The 23,261-nt window shown below is 38.5% G+C and overlaps 2 protein-coding genes across 2 annotated transcripts in view; one reads left to right on the top strand and one right to left on the bottom strand.

Moving 5' to 3' along the window:
- Positions 1-1,529: 1,529 nt before the first annotated feature.
- Positions 1,530-11,976, bottom strand: acot8 (acyl-CoA thioesterase 8). Its single transcript, XM_077202647.1, has 6 exons — positions 11,807-11,976; positions 9,888-10,024; positions 9,588-9,813; positions 6,765-6,922; positions 4,301-4,492; positions 1,530-3,153 (listed from the first exon to the last, which is right to left on the bottom strand). The coding sequence occupies exons 1-6, from the start codon at positions 11,938-11,940 to the stop codon at positions 3,038-3,040; spliced, it is 963 nt and encodes a 320-aa protein (XP_077058762.1). The 5' UTR covers positions 11,941-11,976; the 3' UTR covers positions 1,530-3,037.
- Positions 11,977-13,710: 1,734 nt separating this feature from the next.
- Positions 13,711-23,261, top strand: part of phactr3b (phosphatase and actin regulator 3b) — a 107,151-nt gene continuing 97,600 nt past the window's right edge. The window contains exon 1 of the mRNA XM_077202627.1: positions 13,711-13,980. Within this exon, the coding sequence (XP_077058742.1) occupies positions 13,875-13,980 (106 nt within the window). The 5' untranslated portion in view covers positions 13,711-13,874. The remainder of the gene's footprint in view (positions 13,981-23,261) is intronic.

Here is a 23,261-nt window from a genome sequence, read left to right as displayed (position 1 = left end):
AAGATATTCGAAGACTCAAACTCCTGGCCCACGAGATGGTTTCATACAGCCCATCAAGTGTAAATAATTAACTCATGGGTACGTTATGTAGAGGCCACAACATATTATATTTAGGCCACAAGATCATATATTCAACTACATACTTATGTCGTGGCCATGTGTGTTAAGTCGTGTCCTTAAGATCCTATGTTGAGTTTGAGACCCCTGATGTAGTTGTAGAAAATAATGTGTTTCTTTTGTTTGCAATGTTACAAACACCAAATGTTTTATATTTTCGATTGCCCACTGTCCACAGTGTCAGCTTAATGATACTATTAAAACAGTGGCTCCAGTGTTGCACCCTATCAAGGTCACTAAACCCTGGAGTGTCGTAGGAATGGATTTGATGGGACCATTTCCAACCAGTCCTCAGGGGAACATTTATGTCCTTACAATGACTGACCTCTTCACCAAATGGGTTTTCGCCAAATCCCTGAAGTGTAAGACCGCAGTTGAGGTGGCTAAAGGGGTCTTACAAACATTTAATGCATATGGACTGGTTGAAAGAATAATCACAGACCCGGGGAGGGAGTTTGTGAACCAGGTTATTATTATTTAGTTAAGAAGATTTAATTATTAAAATGTTTGTCTATATGTTATAAAAATCTACTATGCCTTGCATACCTTTTTGATAACAGCTAAATGAGGACATATTTAAGGTCTTGGGTGTGAAGCAGTGTGTCACGTCAGCTTATCACCCTCAGTCAAATGGACAGGATGAGAGGACTAATCAGACTATAAAGAGGGGATTGTCAAAGTACTGCAATGACATGCAGAATGACTGGGACGAAAACCTGGAGGATGTGGTGCATGCCATCAACACCTCAAAGCAGGTTATTGGAACTATTTAAAAAAATATGTATATGAAACATATAAGTTAAAAAACATTAATGACTCGTTATAACGTAATTCAACCGACTTCTATAATAAAGTGATTGTGTCTGATTTGTAACCAGGCACTAAAGCGATTACCCATAAACGTGCTTTGAACCAATCGTATTGCTTGGGTCCTAAGGTGGGACTCATCTCTTCACCACACCCTCTAAAGAAATATCTGCGTACAAACGAAACCACTGAAACCGACGTAGCTAAAAACAGAGAAGAAGACTTGCGCATAAACCTTGCGTGCTGTATACAATAGGCCTAATATTAGGAACAGTAGCTTCTTTTTTTTCTCTTTCTTTTTAACCAAGAACTTTATTGAACAATATGAAAAACCATAAATGGCCTGGTACAAAATAGGAATGAGTCACGATATTCGATTAGTTAGCAGACGCATAAAGCTTGCCACAAAGAACCGGCAAATAGCCTAATCATTATGAATGTGTCAAATATAGCAAGGAGACATTTTAATTGTTTATTAATAAACTAGTGTTTTCTGTGACGATGCTGACTCGCCACCTTCGCAGTAGGTGAAGGTGCTTATAGAGATAAATGCACACTTCATACGGATTATAAGAGAGTTGTCCGTTTCTTTTCGTTTTGAATTGTTTTGTTTAAAAGTAGACATTTCAAGCTTAGATATATTTATGAGTGTCTGATCATTTATGAGACAAGCTCCAGTTCACGTGCAATGCAAGTTATATCGCGTCGGCGCCTCCATGTCCTGATGGTTATTGTCTGCTATATTTGCTTCTTATTTATTAAATCCAGGCAATTGGTTGATATAACATTGATTAAAATTAAGATACAATTTATACAAAACGAAATTCACTTTAAAGAAAGGCTTTATATAAAACAAAACTTAATGAAGTGGTCAAAATGATGCGTCTCGATATTGCGCATCTTATGATTAGGCTACTCACGCTGTTCACTTTTCATATAATCAACATATATGAAATGGAAAAAATAACATATTATTTAAACATAAATATGAAACTAACTTTTCTTTAATGGCTACAACATGTTGGCCTACAAAACAGAGAAATGTAATGTCGGAGCGAACGCCGTGTCACCGGTGAGCATGAGGGGCAGAGGTGCGTTTTTTGAATAATAATCAAATAATTCCCAGCGATCGTCGAATATTATTTTTGCTTGAAATGCACATCCCTACAAAATACGAAATGTCTTAATCAGACAAAATACAAGCATCATAGCATAAGAAAGAAATATAAACAAATAAAGAAGTAAAATAAAGAAATAAAATAAAACTACATTAAAGTAGGCCTAAATAAAAAATAAAGAAATAAAAGAGGCTCATTAGCTTCTGAAGCATGAACTCAAGCAAGTAGTCGCAGTTGTTGTTACTGATTTAGCGCGTCTGACTAGTCGACACGTGGGGTGATGACATCATCGTTTCACAAAATATACGGATTGGCCGTACACACGAAGACGCAAGGGTGTCGTTTTCAGATTTATCCACCCTGGGACCCGGTTTAAAAAAATAGCGGTTTCAGTCTCCCAAAACGCCGGATCCGTCTGGACGAAACGCCGATCCGATAAAAAATTTGTACGTATAACGTTACAGCTAAACGCGTCTCCGTGTGGACAGGGCCTGAATGTACTACACAACCTCAGATTGTTTAGTTGAATAATAAATTATAAATAATTACATTTATTGTTTACACTTAAAAAATTTCCACATTCACAACTTGCAGTGTATGAGTTTGTGTAATTTAAGACTTCAAGGGTTTTTGTTAATTAAACACAGTAAAGGTAACTTAACCCCATTGTTCATTACACTTCATAAGCAAAGACATGTCTTCAACATTTTGAACAGGGTAAGCCTAACCTAAATAGAAAATAATTTTAGCACAAGTCACAAAAAAAGCAAGCATATAAGTGCTGTTACGCCAAATTCTACAGACCAACTGCAATCTTGAAATTGATTGTGCATTGTAATTATGCTTATGTATTATTAATGTTGTATTATTAATGTGTTTTTTTTACAGTCTATGGTTGTAATATGACAAATTATACATTTTAAATAAGTCAGCCTGGCAACTATCATAAGGCATCTCAAGAATTCAATACTATTTAAGAGTATATTTTCAATCCTCTATAGTTTACTCTGAGAAACTGCCTTGACTCGTATCACTCCTTCTTGGGCACAAGAAGCTGCGAGAACACCGTCCGGTCTCCACAAACGGCCCTGGACGAAGCCTCTGCTGCCGCCTGATGGGAAATACAGGTGTATTGGACCAATGCATTAACATATTAATAGTGTTTATTATCATCATATACTCATCACTAGCTATGTTTCCACACCAAAATTGGAGTAGCACGTAAAACATTTCGGAATCAAACATGCGTTCAAGAGACCAAAATCGTCACTTTCTAGCACAAAATATCTGTAATTAAATGGAAGTTGCTGCATTTGGGTTATTTTTTCAGACGAAACACAATGAACGCTGCCATGTTCTCTTGCACCCGGATGCTGGTGTTCGGGAACACAATCGTGTGAGAAGCTTCTGGAGGGAATTAAACCAAATCATTCTGATGACAAACTTTTGACTCCAGCGTTTCAGAAACACCAAAGCAACATTTGAGATGCTGCGATGTGATTGGTCCGCTGGTTAGTCCAGTTATCCAATCACAGCCTCTGCTGAGGCAAAGTCGCATGAGGTGTTTGTTTCGCATCAAGGGATTTATTCTGTAAATGTGTTTCCATCGTAGTTTATGCACGTCGTCTTATAGGATAAAACAATTATACGCCTCAATTGAGCACATTATTTTGTAGAATTTAAAGTCCCCCCTATAGGCAATAATTATATCCCTTAAAACTCATCTTTGATCACCAAAATTACATTTTTTAAAAAAAAATCCTTCGAAAAATTTGCCTTAACATAGCTTGAATGTACCTCGAGATCTCGACACCCTTGCCCCATTTAGTATATGCGGTTCTATGAATATGCAAATGAGCCCCGCCTCCACTCACACACTCAGCTCAGCGATCAACTCGTTGACAATCACAAGTTGATCTGATTGGTTACAAGGTAGTTTGTGACATCAGAAACACCAGCGATTTCAAACCGTGTTTTAGATTCACTGCCGTTTTAAGGAGAAAATACTCAGCAATGCTCTCGACTTGTGAATTTATACATGGTTTGTCTTAAAGCATTATAAAAACACCATATAGACATATAAACAACATTAAAAGCTGGATTTTTACCACAGGGAGACTTTAATCATATTTTGTCGTTTCTATACGGCTTGTTTTTGCACGATATCCCCAAACTAACATTAAAAATCTCGAATGGAATCATGCAGTGCATTATTTATGAACTACATGAACATGCAAGAATGGATGGAAGCTGCTGACCTGACCATGGGCTTTCGCATTCATAGAGCATCCACTCATCTGCTCTGAATGTGCTGTGAAACCACATGGCGTGATCCAGAGAGGCGGAAAACTGGGCCCTGTAATTTGGGTACGGTAACAGTGCCGTCCCCAGGAAAGCGTAGTCCGATACATACGCTGCCACACAACAGTGCAGTTTCATGTCACCAGGTCCTAAAACACAAAACATACTATATTCAGAAATATTAAACAAGTAAAGTACAGTCAATATCCAAAATAAACACAACAGGTTTTTTAATATACAGCATGCTTAATTGCTTAATATATGACTTAAAAAATAGAACTTCATTTTTGATCTGAGTTGAATCTAACAACATTATCTGACTACAGAATGCCATGAATGACAACTGACTAATGAATTTCCATAACTTTTCTTTATTAACCTTTAAAAAAAATTTTTAAAGCAATTTTTAAAATAATTTTACAGAGATTCCAATCGCAATAATGTAACATGTAATATTTTAGAGCACACTGTAACAAACAAATGTATATTCATAGTAGGATTTTTCAGGACTTGAAGATCTCTATAAAGATTTTACTAAATTCCATGACTTCTCCAGTCAAACTCCTTGCAGATAATATTAATAAAAACGTCTTAACACATTTAAAGGGTTAGTTCACCCAAAAATGAAAATGATGTCATTAATGACTCACCCTCATGTCGTTCCAAGCCCGTAAGACCTCCGTTCATCTTCGGAACACAGTTTAAGATATTTTAGATTTAGTCCGAGAGCTTTCTGTCCCTCCTTTGAAAATCTATGTACGGTATACTGTCCTTGTCCAGAAAGGCAATAAAGACATCATCAAAGTAGTCCATGTGACCTCAGTGGGTTAGTTAGAATTTTTTGAAGCATCGAAAATAAATTTTGTTCCAAAAATAACAAAAACGACGACTTTATTCAGCATTGTATTCTCTTCCGGTTCTGTTGTCAATCCGCGTTCACGAGTCCGCTGACGTAAGACGATCTGACGTGTGTCTGGTGCGTCCGAGCTTCGTTTACAGTCTGAGGGAGACGCACGCTGTAAACAAAACAATCTTTGCAAACATGTCTAAGGATTTCGACACAGGGGAAGACTTGCATTTTTTTTAACCAGACATATTTATTTGAACCCGAATACACGGACGCACCAGATAACACGTCAGCAGCGTCTTACGTCAGCAGCGTCACTGGCCTCGTGAACGCGGATTGACAACAGAACCGGAAGAGAATACAATGCTGAATAAAGTCATCGTTTTTGTTATTTTTGGAACAAAATGTATTTTCGATGCTTCAAAAAAATTCTAACTAACCCACTGAGGTCACATGGACTACTTTGATGATGTCTTTATTGCCATTCTGGACAAGGACAGTATACCCTACATAGATTTTCAATGGAGGGACAGAAAGCTCTCGGACTAAATCTAAAATATCTTAAACTGTGTTCCGAAGATGAACGGAGGTCTTTAGGGTGAGTCATTAATGACATAATTTTTGGGTGAACTAACTCTTTAAAACTTTTACTTTAAAGTTCATTTTATATTTTAATCAACACTTATTTTGATGTGTTGACTAACATACTAAATAAGTTGATTATAATTTCAACTGTATATTACCTTTAATGGTTAATTTATTTAAAATATTCTAAATTGCCGTTTAAAAATATATTTAAATACATGACAGATTTTCCATGGTATATTTTAGTTTATCAAAACTGCTTGTCAGTGCATTTAGCAGCACACTTTACCATATTTCAAAGACAATAAAAGTAATAATGAAATAACACATGTATAGATGTACTGAAGAGGGTCAAAAAAGCACTCAACTAATTGGATTAACATTGCATTACATTACATGGATTAACATTGCACACTATAATACATTTTCAATTAACTGTAAATAAAATTAAATTAAATGCCCAAAACATTGCATCCAGTTTGCACTTGAGTTTCATTCTTTTGAAATATATAATTTCCATAGTAAATATTTTAGAATATTTATTAAATATATAATAAATAAAACTTTTTAGAATAAGTATGCTAAATTGAACCTCTTTTTGACAAGGTAAATTTTCCAGGTTTTTCTTGACTTACGGGAATCCCGAATAATGAAAAATTAATAAGAGGTTCATACATCTGAAAAGAAGAATAATCTTGCAATTTTAATTTTAACCTCACAACTAATTTTATAGCACATTAATTACATTAATCACATTTATATGTACACTGTCAGAAATAATGTGCAAAAACAGCTTGGACAATTTTGTGCCTTGTTATGTTCTACTGTGTTTATATATGTGTAAATAAAATACACAGATGTCCTTTTAAGGGTCATAGTGACAAGCTGTTGTAAAGGTACCATAATTGCAAAAAAATTCTGAGAGTGAATTGCATCATTATAGGTGGTTTTAACTATAAAAAAGTGGTGAGATGACATGCTTATTTTACCTATATGTCCTCTCGCTCGCACCCAGAATAACGTCTTTGGTTCCATGGCAACATGTCTATAAAAATCAGGTGGGTTGACTGGCTTGATCTCTATAGGAACTTCATCAGCAAGTATTTTATTTAGGCCCTGGCGCGTATTATCAGCCAGGTTTGGATCACTGTAAACAAAAAGAAAGTCATATAATCAGGGTTTGAAATTAACACCCGTAAAAATTAACTGTGGCGGGTAACGCTGTCAAATCACTAGCCAATTTGGCGTGTTACTTGTTATCCTTGATCACTTTGCTGGGGAAGTTCGAGTAAGCCAAATCTACACCGATTTAGTGCAAATACTAAATACAGCGTATTGCAGAGTATCTGCGCATATCTGGCTTACAGGAACATGCCAGTCATACGCAACAAATAACGGCATGCTTGTTCATTTGCATTGAAGCAAAAGCGAAGATTAAAAAGCATTTGGTTAAAGGTGCAGTGTGTGATTTTTAGCGGCAGCTAGTGGTGAGGTTACGAATTGCAACCAACAAAAGTTACGGTGGCCGACAGGAAAATATGTCATCGTCTGAGACAGAAGAGAGTAGCCAGTTCAGCAATGAGGTTTCTTTACAAGGATAAATTAAGAAATTATGTTTACTTAATTATTCAGTAAAACTATATGTTATTGCGAATATTATTGTTACTTGTTCATCATTGTGTCATTGTTTTATTCGCTGAACTAAGCTTGCTTCTTTGCACGAAGAGCAACATAGTAACGAAACACGTTTGTCCGTTTAGGGCCACCGTAGAAACATGTCGGTGCATTTCAATGTAAGGGAACCTGCGGTGTGTGTAGACAGAAACTGCTCATTCTAAGGTAATACAAAAATAACGGTTCATTAAAGGCACACCGTGTAACTTTTTGGCCACTAGGGGCACGATTTCCCTCGAGCACGATCCCTCTCGCATTTTTTCTTTTTTGCCTCCTCAGAAGCAGTTTTAAACTTTTTCCTTGCCTCAGCCATGGCCAGGCAATAGTCGAGCAGGCGGAAAAATAGTAGCAAAAGCCTTAGCTCCATGGGTATATCAGAGCCTGTGGTCACGTGACGGTCGTAAAGTTATACGTTCTCCAGGCATTCTCCAGGTCACATGACCTGGCCAAAGACTGTGCGCCTTCTCCAAACTTACATAGGCGGCATTTCAAGAGGGCAGCCCCGCTCGGAGCATTGATAGTGTCAGGCGCTGTATATTGGCCTGAGGAATCATTTAAAATAACTCGTATGCGTCAACTCTTTAGATCACAAAGTCCGCGGTGTGCCTTTAAGTAAGGTCTTATACACCACTGAAAACATTTTTTTCAAGGTAGTGAGGAAGTGCGCTCTGTAGCGCTGTATGTTCACTGTCGGCTACGGTAGAAACATGACCACACAATATGTCGACCTCCATAGAAGGGGGCGCCCGCGGTTATGGAGAAATAAATGTCTCATTCTAAGCTAATAAAAACATAACGGTTCATTATGCAAGGTCTTTATACACCACTGAAAACATAGTTATGGATCTTATATTGCATTTATGTTAATAGATCCTAAGAAATATCACACAATGCACCTTTAGCAGAAAAAACATTGTTATTTTCCAACATCCTACATTTTCTTTGTATTGTATTGATCTGTAAATCTAAAACACATTTTTGGTAATGAGGATGAAAGAGGAAGAGAGGAGATGCTGGATTACAGGATTTTGTTTGATTAAGAAATGAAAGTATAAAATCCAAATTTTATATATATATATAAATAAAAGCTGTGACGCAGTCCGTAGTTTTTACTCTTTGTCGCCATCTCTGTTCGAAATCTGCAATTGCAGTTATTCGTGGAATTATTAACTTTATGTGGGTTGTGCCTCGGCACGGCACAGCGCGGATGAATCCGATGTTTTGAGGAGAATGTGCGGCTGTCAGTCGCCGGTGTGGATACTGGTATTCACAATCACAGATTATACTTTTTGGAAGTATGACCAACATAAAAACTTTCACCGGAAAATGTCCTCTGAACAAGTATGTAATATCCACTTTTGTTCTGACCAGCTAAGGGAAACAAAGCATTGCAGTAAATCACGCTGATTAAATCTATCGATCGCTTATGTCTTACCTGTCAGAAGGAAAAAAAGCGGTCTCTGCGTCCGTTTTGAACCCCTTCAAAACACAGAGTTCACGCCACCTTTCAAATGCCCTTCCGATATTATCCTTGTTTCCGCATGGGCCGGTTGCAGTCTCTTTTTTATTGTAGCCACTCTGAAGTCTTTCGCATTTTACAGCGGGTGAATCTCCAGTTGTCACTTGTGATTGTTGTTTGAACCTTTCTGGATCCGCCATCTAATTAATAAGTTTAATTATATCAAGTGCTGTGAGAAAAGGCTATAATCTCCACCTCAACATCCTCACACTCGTAGCCTACTAGCCGAGACTCTTCTTTATGTGTACAGATGTAACGACGCAAACACATGCTCAAATTTCCCACGTAAATCCACCAGTACCACTGGAGTTAAAAACATTATTACAAGCTTACCATTTTGAATGGAGAAACGGCAAGCAGAGAGTTTTGAACACTGGCTGGTTATGTACTTGCTCAAAAATTTATTTTGGATAATTTTAACCCAAAAAAGTTACGGACTGGAGCTTTAATCGGGTTAATTTTTTTATTTTTGGCTAGTAGAAGTTCTGAATGGCTGGTAACTTAAAAATGTAGTAGCCAAATTGGCCGGTGGGTGAAAAAGTAAATTTGAAACCCTGCATATAATATATGACTAATAATTATAATTCACTATGGGAAACACATAGTTTTGTGCTGAGACCTGAGGTAGCGCTGAATGAGTTCCTCGACGGTGAGCAGTGTGTGCGGTGGAGGGCCGGTGGGCATGATGAACTGATGCTCCAGTGGACTCGGCTGCTGCGTGTGGAACGACGCCTGGCAGATCAGTATGGGCTGACCGTGCTGAACGGCCTTCACAGATCGCACACAGAAACTGCGGCCATCCCGAGTCCTTTCCACCTGGTACAGCACAGGTACCTTTGGGTCCCCTGAACACACAATTGTTGAGAAATAAAGGGAAAACCAAACTTTCCATGTGTGATTAGATAACATCTGAGTTTACCTGCTCTCACAAAGTAGCAGTGCAGTGAATGAGCATAGAGATGTTCACTGACTGAATTGGCTGCGGCTACAAGAGCCTGTCCAACAATCTGGCCACCGAAAAGGCGTTTAGTGCGAGGAACCCAGTGATGTGTCCCTCTGTAAGAAAAACAAACAAACATGGAAATACCATGGTACCCTTTGTTAGTTTAGAAGCCCAGCTAACAAAAATACATTCTAAGAACATTTTCATAAAGCTCCTTAGTTCACCCTTGAATATGAAAATTAAAATTATCCCATAATTTACTCACCATCAAGTCATTCTAGGCGTATGTGACTTTCTTCTTTGCAGAACACTGGCTCTTCCTAGCTTTATAAAGTTAAAAATATATGGACATTCTTTCTAACAAAAATGCATCACTTCGCTCCAGAAGGCCTTTATTAACCCCTGGAGCTGTATGGATTACTTTTATGATGGATGAATGCATTTTTTTGGGCTTTAAAATCTAAGGTACCATTCACTCCCATTCTAAATCTTGGAAGAGCTGAGATATTTTTTGACAATGCAGATTGTGTTTTGCTGAAAGAAGAAATGTCATAAAGACCTAGGATGGCTTGGATGAATAAATTGACCCTTCGCTAAGCCCCGCCCTCCGTAGTTACTGTTGCTACGCGTGTCAAGCTTTCGCGTCTAGCACATCTATTACAGTGTGTATGCACCGGTGTCAGACATTCCCAATGAGATAATTAGTAATTTTTGGCGAACATGTGAAATATCTGGGAGAGCAAGACTAAAGGGACTGCAGTGTGCATTTGAGGGGTATATCCACAACATAATATACAACCGATTAGAGAATAATTTAATAAAAATTGAAGCTAAAGCCTATAGTCGCAGCAGCAGCGTCTCATACGCTGACCTTCACATGGGAAACACACAAATCGAGGAACAGCTATGTTCGTGCACTGCAGGGTAAGTGAAATGTGAAAATAATCTAATAATTATAAATCAAACAGTATATCCATACATTTTGTGGAATAACACTAACACCGGGAGAGTCGCGATCGGATTGGGTTAAAGTTACTCAGTCTGGGCAGAGGGCAGGGGTAACGTTAGTAGGCCGTCGATTAACAAAATGCTGAAATATATTTTAAAGTATGTCAGTGAGCCTCCCTCTTGTCTTTAAACGTCTTATTTTACGTTAAAACATGTGCATTATGAACAAAGAACTAATTATTTCCAACTTCCAAGCAATATGTGTTTTTGTTAATCCTGTCGACACTTAGTTGTGAATGGGGTCTCCCACAATGCTGATCCATGCACATCATTTCTCACCTTGGCTTTTAGATTTTCGGGAAGGAAAATTTTTTTTAGGATAGCCTACCGGGTATCAGATTAGCACAATCCATACGCACAACGCTTCGGCATGTTTCCTTCGCTGGAAAGCTTGCCAGACCTCCCGCGCCTAGTTACGGTTGCTAAGACACGATTGGCCAGTGGCGGTTTTCGGGCGTGGCTTAGCGAAGGGTTAATCAGCATATGGAAACATTTTATTTTTGGGTGAACTGACCCTTTAAAACCTTATTTCTGAATTTTAGGTGAAAGTTCAAAACATTCCAGTTTGAACGTCGTTCTAATTTCTTAAATGTTTTAAAAGGGTTGTTTTCTTGATTATACGAACATTCATTTTAGAATTTTGCAAACATTACTGGAATGTTACTTTTGAATGTTCTATGAACGTTCTGAAACAAGTTGTTATGTTTATAAAATGTTAGAAGAACGTCCAACGTTCCAGAATATAACGTTCCAGAAATAAAGTTTTTGTGCTGACGTTTTGAGAGCATTATTAAAGATCAGATAGCTAACTCACTGGAAGTATGTTAAGGTTACTGGTGCTAAGTAAATCTAATAGATTCAATATTTTGAAAAAGATATTTGTTTACCTGTACAGGTCGGTGTCGAGCTTTTCTAAATTCAAAACACTTGTAACCAGAACACTTCTGAGATCAGCTTTACCTGAATTAGACATATGGTTTGCTACAATGTCATCTCGAGATTCACTACCGCGTTCAGCCATATTTACTGACTGTATCTGTGTGGTGGACGGATCTTCTGGATCGATTCAAAAGCTCATAACGATTCATTTGCGTCATCAGTCAAAATGTTCACGGAGGTACTGCCCACGTGGCGTGCTTAAAATATTGTAGTATTTTTTCTTGCTAGATCTGGCCATGTATTGTTGTATTGGTGCATATAAATTGAAATTATTACATTAGTAATTGTAGAAATCAGTTCTGAATCGTTGAATCAATTGAACCATGATTCACTGTTCTGAACTTAGAAGGAGAAACACCGCACGCTGAGGACATCTGCTGGCCAAATGAGTCGTAACTTAAGCAGCATTTCAAATGATACATAACATTTGCATATGAGTGTTATCTTTACAGAAACAAAAATAAGTCTGCAATGTCCTTAAATAATTGAATTAATTCATCTTTGTAGAAGATTTAGAACCCAGTGATATATGTTATAAAGTTATATAACAAGTGAGTATAATAATAATAATAATAATAATAATAATAATAATAATAATAATACGTTTTTATAGTGCCTTTCAAGAACCCAAGGTCGCTTCACAAAATAATACAAACAGTTGACAGACAAAGAGACAAGCAATCTGCTTATTATAACAATCAAACAAGCAGAAAAGCAGTGGAGACAACCAATAATTACAAATAATTAACATGAGAAGTTATAGAATCAAAGAAAACATCAATTTCGATAAAGAACATGTAAACATGTAACATACAAAATGAAAAGTAGAAGACAGAGAAATAGAGAGAAAAATAATGATTTACTGAGCATGGTGAATAGGTGAGTTTTGAGGTGAGATTTGAAGGTCTGGATGTTAGAGTCCATCTTATTCCATAGGGCCTATAACACTAAAAGCCCTAACACTCACAGTAGAGAGTTTATACTGGAGTACGACAAGCAAATTGTCATTGCCAGATCTAAGGGTCCGGGCAGAAACATATGGTTGCACTAACTCAAGGTATTGAGGTGCGAGGCCATGACAGGCTTTATAAACTATAAGACTAAAAGTTTTAACTGGATGCGACTGACCACAGGAAGCCAGTGAAGTTGGTAAAGGAGTGATATGTGCAGATTTTTTATTATGTGCTCGAGCAGCAGAGTTTTGCACCATTTGAAGGCGATAGGCCTATAGCTTTGGTGGGAAAGCCTCTATGGAGTTACAGTAGCCCAAACTGGAGGTTATAAAAGCGTGGATAACAGTTTCTGCATCTCCAAAGTTAAGAGAGGGGCGTAGCCTATACGAACAGTTTTCCACAAGTGGAAGAAGGATGATTTAACAATCTGACCAATGTGTGAGTAAAGTAGTATACTAGTAATAGTGTGAGTATAACATAGCTATAAATGTTTGAAATAATGGCTGTGGAATTTGTGCAATACTTTCATAAAGCTACTCATTGTAGACTGTTTACAATGGTGTGTGTGGCTCCACTATCATAAAGAGCCCACAAGAGGGCATCACATGTTAATCATTCACCAGTTCCTCTGAAAAATCACTGTAACGCTGTTCTATTGAATGGGCATGTCAAATAACACTGATTATATGACATATCACGGTTTTTAATAGAGCTAAACACGTCCACTTTATATAAAACCAAGATGGATGCCAAAACACATGACTTGATATGCATCCATGCATTAAATAACTGTAGCAATGAGTTGTTTTATAAAAAACAAAAAAAACAAAAAACAATACCTAATAAAATAATAAATCCTAATAATAATGATGATAACCCGATTGTCCCCCCAGATGTGCCTGGCTCCCAATCATCATCAGCACGCGCGCGCACATGCACGCGTACGCGCGCTCTCCTCCTCCAGCGCTGCTGTTGCTGTCAAACTGAATCACATCCTCGCTCGCTGCTCATATTCCCGCTCGCAGATTGGCTTCTCTGTGTTTTATGGTGTGTTTTCATCTCCATGGCCACATCAGAGGCATCAGGAGATCGTGTTGTGCAGAGAGGAAGATCTCGAAGTGACCCGAGCATCATTACCGACACGCGTGTCGTTTACACGAACAGCACAGGTGAGGATATTTATGTGTGTGTGTGTGTGTGTGTGTGTGTGTGTGTGTCTATCTGTCTACTGCATAGATATCTGACTGTACCACTGTACCGCACGGAGAAGCAGCTGCAGTTTTTCGAGAAACCACAACGCTGGCATGACTGGCATGATGTCTTTGCACATGCATTGCTGATGATGAAATACATCATTGACATGTTCATGCTCGTGCACTGCGACCTGTGTTGAGTTGAGGTGCTGATGCTGCGGTGACGCGCCGTGCTTCCCCGTGACTGATGGATCAGCACACCCATGACATGAGCTCGTGTCAGTATAAACCTGAAGAGCTTCAGTGTCTCTGCATTTGCCCAGTCACAGCTGTGATTCACTGTCTTTGACTGACCTTTATTACACTGAGTAACATGCAGTAGATTGAGACTCGTGCTGCAGCTGAAGGACGAATGAACGGAGGATGAATCATTATTTCAAGTTGTAACAAAGTGTTTGCAATGGCTAAAGCCATTAAAGAGGATGAATGCAATTAGCCAAGACATTCCTAATCTATCACAAATATCCTTTCCAATAAGTGGCATATTGGAGTTTTTCATTCTTGCTTCTGTCTAGTTCTGTGGTGGTGAAAAGGCATTAGTATTTGACGCAATTTTTTATTATTTCTACAAACTTGTGTGCATCCCTTTCTATTCGAGCGTGGAAACTCTTCACCCTGAACGGCTGAGATTACTGATTGAAATGTGTTAAAAGCCCATTGTTTGGACACAGACAGGTGGTGAACATTTATCCTTGGATTTGGAGCTGATCACACTGTCCCAGTAATACATGTTGACATATTGCTGAACTGATGCACACTTTCCCCAATGATGTGGGATGTTAGACTGCGGTGTAATATCTGCTGATCAAAACCTTATTTATATCCTCCTGTATATGGTTGTTATATGGCTGCTTATTGCTTGCATAGTTACATAGAGTGATGCTGATGTACCTTAATATTACCTGTAAAGTGAATATAAGAGAAAAAATTGGCAACACTTTCTTAATCTGGCAAACCCATTGCGAAAAAGAAGTGTGCTTAAATGTACTGAATGTGCACTTGTAGTGTACCTCAAAATCCATGTGAAGATAATTGTAATGCAATACAAGGCCACTTTAAAGAGAGGACACTTTCAAAAGTGCACTTTTTGTAATCATTTAAAGTACTTTTTTTTTACAGTTTTAATAATAGTACACTTATTTTGATGTGTTGACTAACATATAGCTAGTAAAGCACATGGAAAGTGCTTGATTATAGAATTAATGTGCTTTTTAACATTTAAAGTTCACATATTTTAAATGTACTAAGTTGCATTGCAAATATGTTTAAATGCAAGACATTTGGCCAGAAGGGTCAGTTGAAATGACATTGAAGTATATTGTAATTGATCATAAATGCTTATCAATGCATTCAGCAGCACACTACCATATTTCAATTACAAGAGAATTATGAAATTGCTGTATGTTTATGCAAATTAAATTACATATAAAGATATTAATTAGACCTGTTAAGTGGGTTAAAAAAGATATCTAAAGCAGTCTAAAAACATTTAATATAAATTTATTCAAATTATTATACATTTTCATTTAATTGCAATTAACATCCATCTAAGTGTTCGAAAACAATACATTCACTTGGCACTTAAGTATATATTTTAAAGTATATTTTTCCATAATAAGTATTATTTTTAAAAGTATGCTAAAGTGTTTTTTTTTTACTATATGCGATAAGTTTGTTTACAATTTACTGGGTAACAACAATCAGCACTTTTGAAAGAACTGAACACTGATTTGCTGAATTTCAGTGGCTTCAAAACTCCTGTCATGAACTTCTGAAGCTCAGCTGGTGTTAAAAGTGTTTAATCACAGAAACATGACATGTACATGAGGTCAAAAGTATTATTAGGGACTGATTCAACCTAGGGTACACCAACAAAAGTCATTTTTAAAAAATCAAGCTGCACATTTTTACTTTTACGGTGTTTCAGCATGGATCTGACAGGGAACACACACTGATAAAAGCATTGAATACCTGTGAGCTGCTTTGATTAAAGCACATTGCACCGTAGATCTTTGGAAGGTACTCAAGAGATTGACTCAAGTACTACAACACTACTTGTTAAGGTCGACAAGAAATTGAATTGTGCTTCTCAAACAAGAACTTATGTGGGTGGGGCTTGATTTTGTCTGTGAGGAATTGATTGGATGATTGGATGGTTGTGGTTTGCTATTGGTGGATCTCATGTGAGTGACAGGTTGCCCCGCCCTCGTCATCAGAGTAGAGATCCAGCATCCAGTGAAATAAAAAATACTGCACAATATGTGGTTTTTAGATTGTGATCAGTTTTGTGATCAGTTTTTTCTCCTATACAGACACATCAGTCCATATAATCATGTCACTGCACATCAGAATATTGGCACGAGCTGCATAACAATCGCGACATGACAGAGACGCCACTGGCCAAGCTTTCTCCTCGACGAAGCCTTTCATCCGTCGCACACACACACACACACACACACACACACACACACACACACACACACACACACACACACACACACACACACACACACACACACACACACACTGCGGCTTTCATCTCGCCTCTCGAGTTGCTCTTCAGAAACAGAGCCAAAGACAGATACAGTAGGAGAAAGAGGAAATGACACACATGGAGTCTCCTAACTATAGACTGAGCATCAGCTGCACTGCACACGCATTTATGACGTGTTTTGCGATGTTTCGGGTTGAAGAGGGAACGCATCTGCACAGATGTAGCCCACACTAACTAACCGTTGACCTGTTAGTCACACGCTCTCCAACCCGTCAGCACAGTTTCTGTATTGTGCGGATGTAAGGGCCGTTCCTCCACACTGTGGGCCGGCGAAGGCTGTTAAAACTGAAGCTCTGAGCCGATGACTGACTCATCTGCTGCCGAAGAAACATTTCATACTGTAATCTACACTGACATTCATGTGTCTCAAATGGATCATCTGGGAAATGTCGTATTGTATTCTGTGTATGAAATAAGGATGACATATTTTTGTAGGCCAAAATCCGGAACCAAGTTGCATTTTAGCAATTCCAGTTCCATTGAATTTTTGTGGTGAACTCAAGTTTATGATGTTTTCTGATTTTTTTTCTACAACATACGACCTTGTACTTTTTTTGCGTGAGAGTCGGCCGTCGGGCGTTTTTGAACATCAACTTATTATTATTTTTGTCTGTTCCGCAGCATTGAATCTAGTCGGACACCGTCAGGGTATTTTGGACCAATTCAGCATGTTGAATCACCGTATGTAAGAGAGAGAACTCTGATTGGCTGTTCAGCTTAGAGAACGAGTCAGTGCATGAGGACACACATGCGAGTTGACAGTGTCCTTTAGTACTTTATTGTGTTCAAGCACAGCGATTCGGCCAACGAGATGCGACAAAACATTCAGCTTTCATCGCCGCCAGTTCTTTGACGTCGGCTTGGTGTGTCCTGGCCTTTAGAACATATTTTTGTGAGCTAGATACTTGTTGTGAAAAGGGGGGTTGCTAACAAGTGTCTAAATGCAACTACAGAGGTTTCATGGACATTAAACATCATCAGCTGAACATCATCAGGTAAACTCATCTACTCACTAGTCCCTGCAAACTATGTTAACTCAGACTTTTTAGAGGAAATACAAGTCTTCAGAAGCTTAATGATGGGGACGTAGAAGTTGGGCAGTTCGTTTATAGCCTACGTTTAGATTTTTACGTCTGCCGATTGTATTGAGGCTTCAAAATTGAGGCTTATTATTATTATTATTATTTTTTTTTTATTTTTTTTTATTGAAGTAGTTAATTATGTACATTTTATTGTGTGTAAAAGCCCTTCCAGGGATAGGAGTTGAAAATTAGCAATAGCTATAAACTTTATATGCAACACATCAGTGACATGCTTGGTTTTGACACTATGTTTGTTTGCATTGTCCCTGTCAAATAAATAAATCAAATCAAATCAAATTAATAAAAGTTATGTTTATTTGTGAAGATGATCATGAAAATAAAATAATGCAAGATTCAGTGGTGGATGATGGCAGGGCGTCTGAAAGTGCGGGTGGGCAGGAATAATTTGCATTAAAAAAATGACAGACCGATCCCTGCGCGGCACTATAAACACCCATGACTTTTGCACTGACAGCTTCTGCAATAGAGAGATGAAGAATTTTAATCAACATTGCTTTATTGAAAAGCAGCTCAAACAGTCGAGACCCGAGCCAGATCCACCGTCAGGCCTGACATGAGGCTAAAGCGGCGTCCGGCTGTCAGAGAGGTGAAGCTGTGACAGATGAACAGCATTTGCTGGGATTGCAGAGGACGATCAGCTGTGAGCGGCTGTCACATGAAAAAATTAAATCAAAGCAGGAGAGGAGAGAGATCAACCGAGTCCTGACAACCAATATATCACGAAACAAGTCCTGCATTGACAACCTACCCTTGCTAATACAGAACATATACTCTATCTGGCCTATGTAGAGTCCCTCGTTCACAAATATTCCCATATCTTACATTGTATGTCTGATGTTTGTTCTAAACAAGCCAGAGTCGTCTAGGTTTTGAATTGAAGATGTTGATGATAAGAGGGATGCTGACGCTCGCATGATTGCATAGGTATCCTCTTTAAATCGGTAGTTCAACTCTACTATCTGCCTGTATAAATTATGCAATATGATAATGTTTACAAGCTGTTTTATTGATATCTTTCCGTGGTTGATTGAGCAATTTCATGAGACATGAGACAAGTTGTACGGTATCTTTCAACACTCCTCCTGATGTTCGTTCGTGTTTATTTGGTGCTGTAGCTAGTAGTAAAGAGGCAGAGATGATCGGTTCACATTCACAAGCCGCTTGAACTGGCACTACAGCGATCTGTCACCACACATTAAAGACACCACACAGTTAAAACACATTTATTGACTGAATTTCATCATAAATAGACTGAATTTGGAAGCTGAGACTTTTCATATCAAAAGTACCGACACACTAAAACACTCAAAACTATGGAAACTTGTTTCCGCCTCAGAATAAAACATTTCAAAAGGTAATTGCGACTTTATATCTCACAATTCTGACTTGATAACACGCAATTGTGAGTTTATATCACGCAATTCTGACTTTATAACACGCAATTCTGCCTTAATATCACACAATTCTGACTTTATATTACGCAATTCTGACTTTATAACACGCAATTCTGCCTTAATATCACACAATTCTGACTTTATATTACGCAATTCTGACTTTATAACACGCAATTGTGAGTTTATAACACGCAAATCTGGCTTTATAACATGCAAATCTGACTTTATATCACGCAATTCTGACTTTATGTCTCACAATTACGAGAAAAAAGTCACAATTATCTTTTAAAATATTTTATTCTGTGGTGGAAACAAGCTTCCCGTAAAAAACACCTTGGAAAGCCCTGGCAAACATTTTAGCATTGCAGCGCAATTTTTGCACCAATAAAATCTGGTTGACATATTTCCTTCCATACTGATCTTAGACCAGTATCAAAGCTGTAAATGGTATAGTTTTTGGCTGGTCACAGATCAGTGTGAAGCTTTGCAGATCAGTCTCTCAGGCCCTGTCCACATGGAGACGTGTTTAGCTGTATATTTACAAATTTTGTATCGTATTGGCGTTTCGTCCAGGCGGATCCGGCATTTTAGGAAACTGAAACCGCTATTTTTTTAAATTGGGTCCCAGAGTGGATAAATCTGAAACCGACACCCTTGCGTTATCGTGTGTACAGCCAATCCGTACATTTTGTGAAACGATGATGTCATCACACCACGTGTCAGCATTAGTCACACACCGCTACGTCACACAACAGCAACAACAATGGCGGACTATATGCTTGTGATCGCGCTGCAGAAGCTACTGAGCCTATTAGCTTTACTAAAGCAACATCTTCTGCTCGTATGCTACTACGGTGAGCAATCTTCGTCTTTATCTTGCTGTCGTGTTGGGTTCATATAGAGCGTGCAAGGTTATGCGCACGCTCCAAGTCTTCTTCTCCTTAATTAGTGTATCTCTGTGGTAGAATTACAGCGCCACATACTGGTCTGGCATGTTTACCACATCGTTTTAAGTCTGTTTCAGTGGTTTCGTGTGTACGCATATATTTATTAGCGGTGTCGAAATGAATTGTTTCTACGATGCATCACGATGGAGACGAGGACGATTTGATATCGGTTCAGTAATAGACCATAACTGATCATAATGTACTGACGCCTTTCTGACGTCATTCATCGCGTATGTGCTTTGTCGCGGTAGAGGCAGAGGGAGGCGAGACGCGATTGTGAGTACTTAAAAATGCTCAAACTACTTTAAAAGCCTACATCTGGGCACATTTCGGCTCTTATGAACAACCTGGTAAGCACGACCTGGAGAAGACACGCGCTGTGTGCGCTCATGTCACGCACACATAGAATATGCAGGAGGTAATACCACTAACTTGATAAACCACGTTAGCCGTGTTCACCGCGAGCTGTTAGCGCCTGCAGAGTCTGAGCAGACGAGCTCCACGTCACCCGAATCCACAGCCAAAAACAAATCATCCACCCGCCCCAATAATATTCTCTGATTTAAGTATCCGCACCCGATGATCAAATAACAAATTGGATGATCGTCACCTACAACAGCGGACTCGGCGACGGTTGATGCGCGCGTCTCTAGGGTAACATTATACACTGATGAATGAGCGCTGCTTTTAAATGAACATTTCTTTAAAACAAAATTGATTTGACAGAATTTCATTTTCTTAATGGCATAAACAGACTTTACTCCCTTGAAACTTAAACTGGAATGTCAATGTTTCTGTCACTGCGACTTCCCGAACAGGCGAACACGCACACACACGCGCACATACATGCACACACACTTTTTAAGTAAAATTGAAAATTGAGGATGCAGTGCATCGTGATGCATCAAGATATCGAATTGAACTGAATCGATGACATGACAATCGTAATCGAACCGAACCGTGTAGGTTCACACCACTAATATTTCTTGAGACGACGCTGTGTTTACGAAAATAAATTTAGAACGAGGAAAAAAAAGATGGGATAGGGAAAGCTCTGGCTTCGTGTGGATGTGGCCTCAGTCTCTCAGTCTCCAGAGTCGCTCCAGGGTGTCTTGATCTGGATTAGCCGCTTCGACAGAAACCTATGGATCAGCTTTGCTCTTACATCAAAGACCACCCCACTCTTTACCCATGATTCTCCCTTACTTTCATTGGATAAGACTCTTAAATGTTCCACCAATTTTAGGACTATTAGATTAAGACTCCCCATCCCCCCATTTGTGTTAATGTTTTATTAATCAGCCATCTATATTTAGCCGCTGAAGGATTTTTGCAGTGAATATTCAGAGCAGTGATTAATCCAGAGGTCTTCAACTGTTTTGTGGTTGAGAACGAAACCCACCGCAGCATGACTTCTGTTACAGACCTCACAGAAACGTGCCAGCTCCAATTTCTTCTGAATGTATGATCATATTCCATGATTAATAATTGATTAGTTAGCATGCAAATGACTGGGGAAACTTTGTGAATGACTTGTGTTCTGATTCTACAGGTCTGTAGAGTTTTAGACGCAGATTTTACAACCCCATTTCCAGAATAGTTGTAAATTCCAGACATTTTGTAAAATGCAATAAAATCAAGAATCTGTGATTTGTTAATTCTCTTGAATCTTTATTTAGCTGACAAATGTACAAAGAATGTACATTCTGATGTACATTTTGATGGCTGCCTCACACACCACAAAAGTTGGGACAGAGGCATGTGTACCACTGTGTCCCATTATCTTTACTTTTAATTACACGTCTTAATCATTTGGGAATTGAGGATACTAATTGTTGCAGTTTTGCAAGTGGAATATTTGCCCAATTTCATCTGATATAAGACAGCCGCTCAACAGTCTGTGGTCATCACTGTCCGATTCTCCTTTTCATGATGGGTTGTACATTTTCCATAACAGACATATCTGGACTGCAGTAAACAGGCAGGCACATCCCTTGTTCATTAGTCAGAATATACTAATTGAAGATAGTTAACTCCACATCAGCAACATAAATTTCATCAACTAATCATTCAAAAAACGTCCTGTTGCTCTACATGTTGCTCTACACACACACAAGCTCTTGAAGATCCGCCCTCTGTGCCGGGAGCAACAGCTCATTTGCATTTAAAGGGACACACACAAAAACGGTGTGTTTTTGCATACCCTGAAATTTTTTAAAACGCTATAAAAGATATCTGTGGGGAATTTTGAGCTAAAACTTCACATACACACTCTGGGGACATTAGAGACTTATTTTAAATCTTGTGAAAAGGGCATTATAGGACCCCTTTAATGATTCTTGAGTCTTTTTGACTGATCCATTACAAAGAACCCTCTCATTAAGATCATTAGGAGGACACCTGCAAATTGGTCTATGCGGTTCTCTGTAAGTTTGTTGTTGTTACGGGCAACCAGAGAGAATAAAGCAATAGAAAGATGTGTTTTCTCCTTATTATGTTAATGATATTCACCAGATTCTAGTTTTTATCTCACATTTTATCTAGCAGCTCAGATATTCATTTCTATCAACTGACATTAGACTCAAATCAACATTTCATGTCTACGTATTTATTTTTTGGTAAGTAATATGTGGAATAGTCAGCTGGTAATTATCACGAAATATACCCCTTTAGGAAGATACAAGTCTTCTCCACTTTGCATCGGGTTCCTGATCACCCTGTCTAGGAATAATTTGCGATAATGACTTTACTGCATTAATGAAGGACTCTGCATCTGCATGCTTGTATTATAATATGCACTGACCTCTGTTCATAAAGCTGTGTGTAGGAGGCGGGACATTAATAAATGAGAGTCCTGTGACATTATTTGAGGCACGTTGGGAAGTGTCGGCGCTCTAAAAAAAGGCCTGTTCCCCTGAGGACTGGGAAAATGGTGGTAAAGAGGGAGGTTAAGAGACGAGCGGCCCTGCCAAACGGATCTGCAGGGGTTGAACATTTCTGTGAAACTCTCGCTACTGCTGGGACAGCAATTAATCAAGTTGTCTATGCTCTGGAAACCCTTAGTAAATCCCAAAACTATGCTTCGACTTCTGAGGAATTAATCAAATCTGGTGACTTGTGAGGGGATTGCAAGTGCGTTTGGTTCTGGTTCTCGCTGCAGTGGGTCTGTGATAGTTTACGGTGTCGAGGCCATTGTTAC

This window comes from Siphateles boraxobius, unplaced genomic scaffold, assembly GCF_051911475.1.
Source record: "Siphateles boraxobius isolate OS27281-9 unplaced genomic scaffold, OSU_SipBor_1 5, whole genome shotgun sequence".
Taxonomy (NCBI): domain Eukaryota; kingdom Metazoa; phylum Chordata; class Actinopteri; order Cypriniformes; family Leuciscidae; genus Siphateles; species Siphateles boraxobius.
This window is presented reverse-complemented; position numbering and strand designations above follow the sequence as displayed.

Bases quoted from the DNA above. Each gene is read 5' to 3' on its own strand.
- acot8 (XM_077202647.1), bottom strand. From the start codon at position 11,940: ATGGCTGAACGCGGTAGTGAATCTCGAGATGACATTGTAGCAAACCAT. The intron at 6,923-9,587 runs GTCTCAGCACAA...TTTTGTTTACAG, and splicing joins CTCATTCAGCGCTACCTCAG to TGATCCAAACCTGGCTGATA. The intron at 4,493-6,764 runs GTAAAATAAGCA...TTTGTGTTTTAG, and splicing joins GCGAGCGAGAGGACATATAG to GACCTGGTGACATGAAACTG.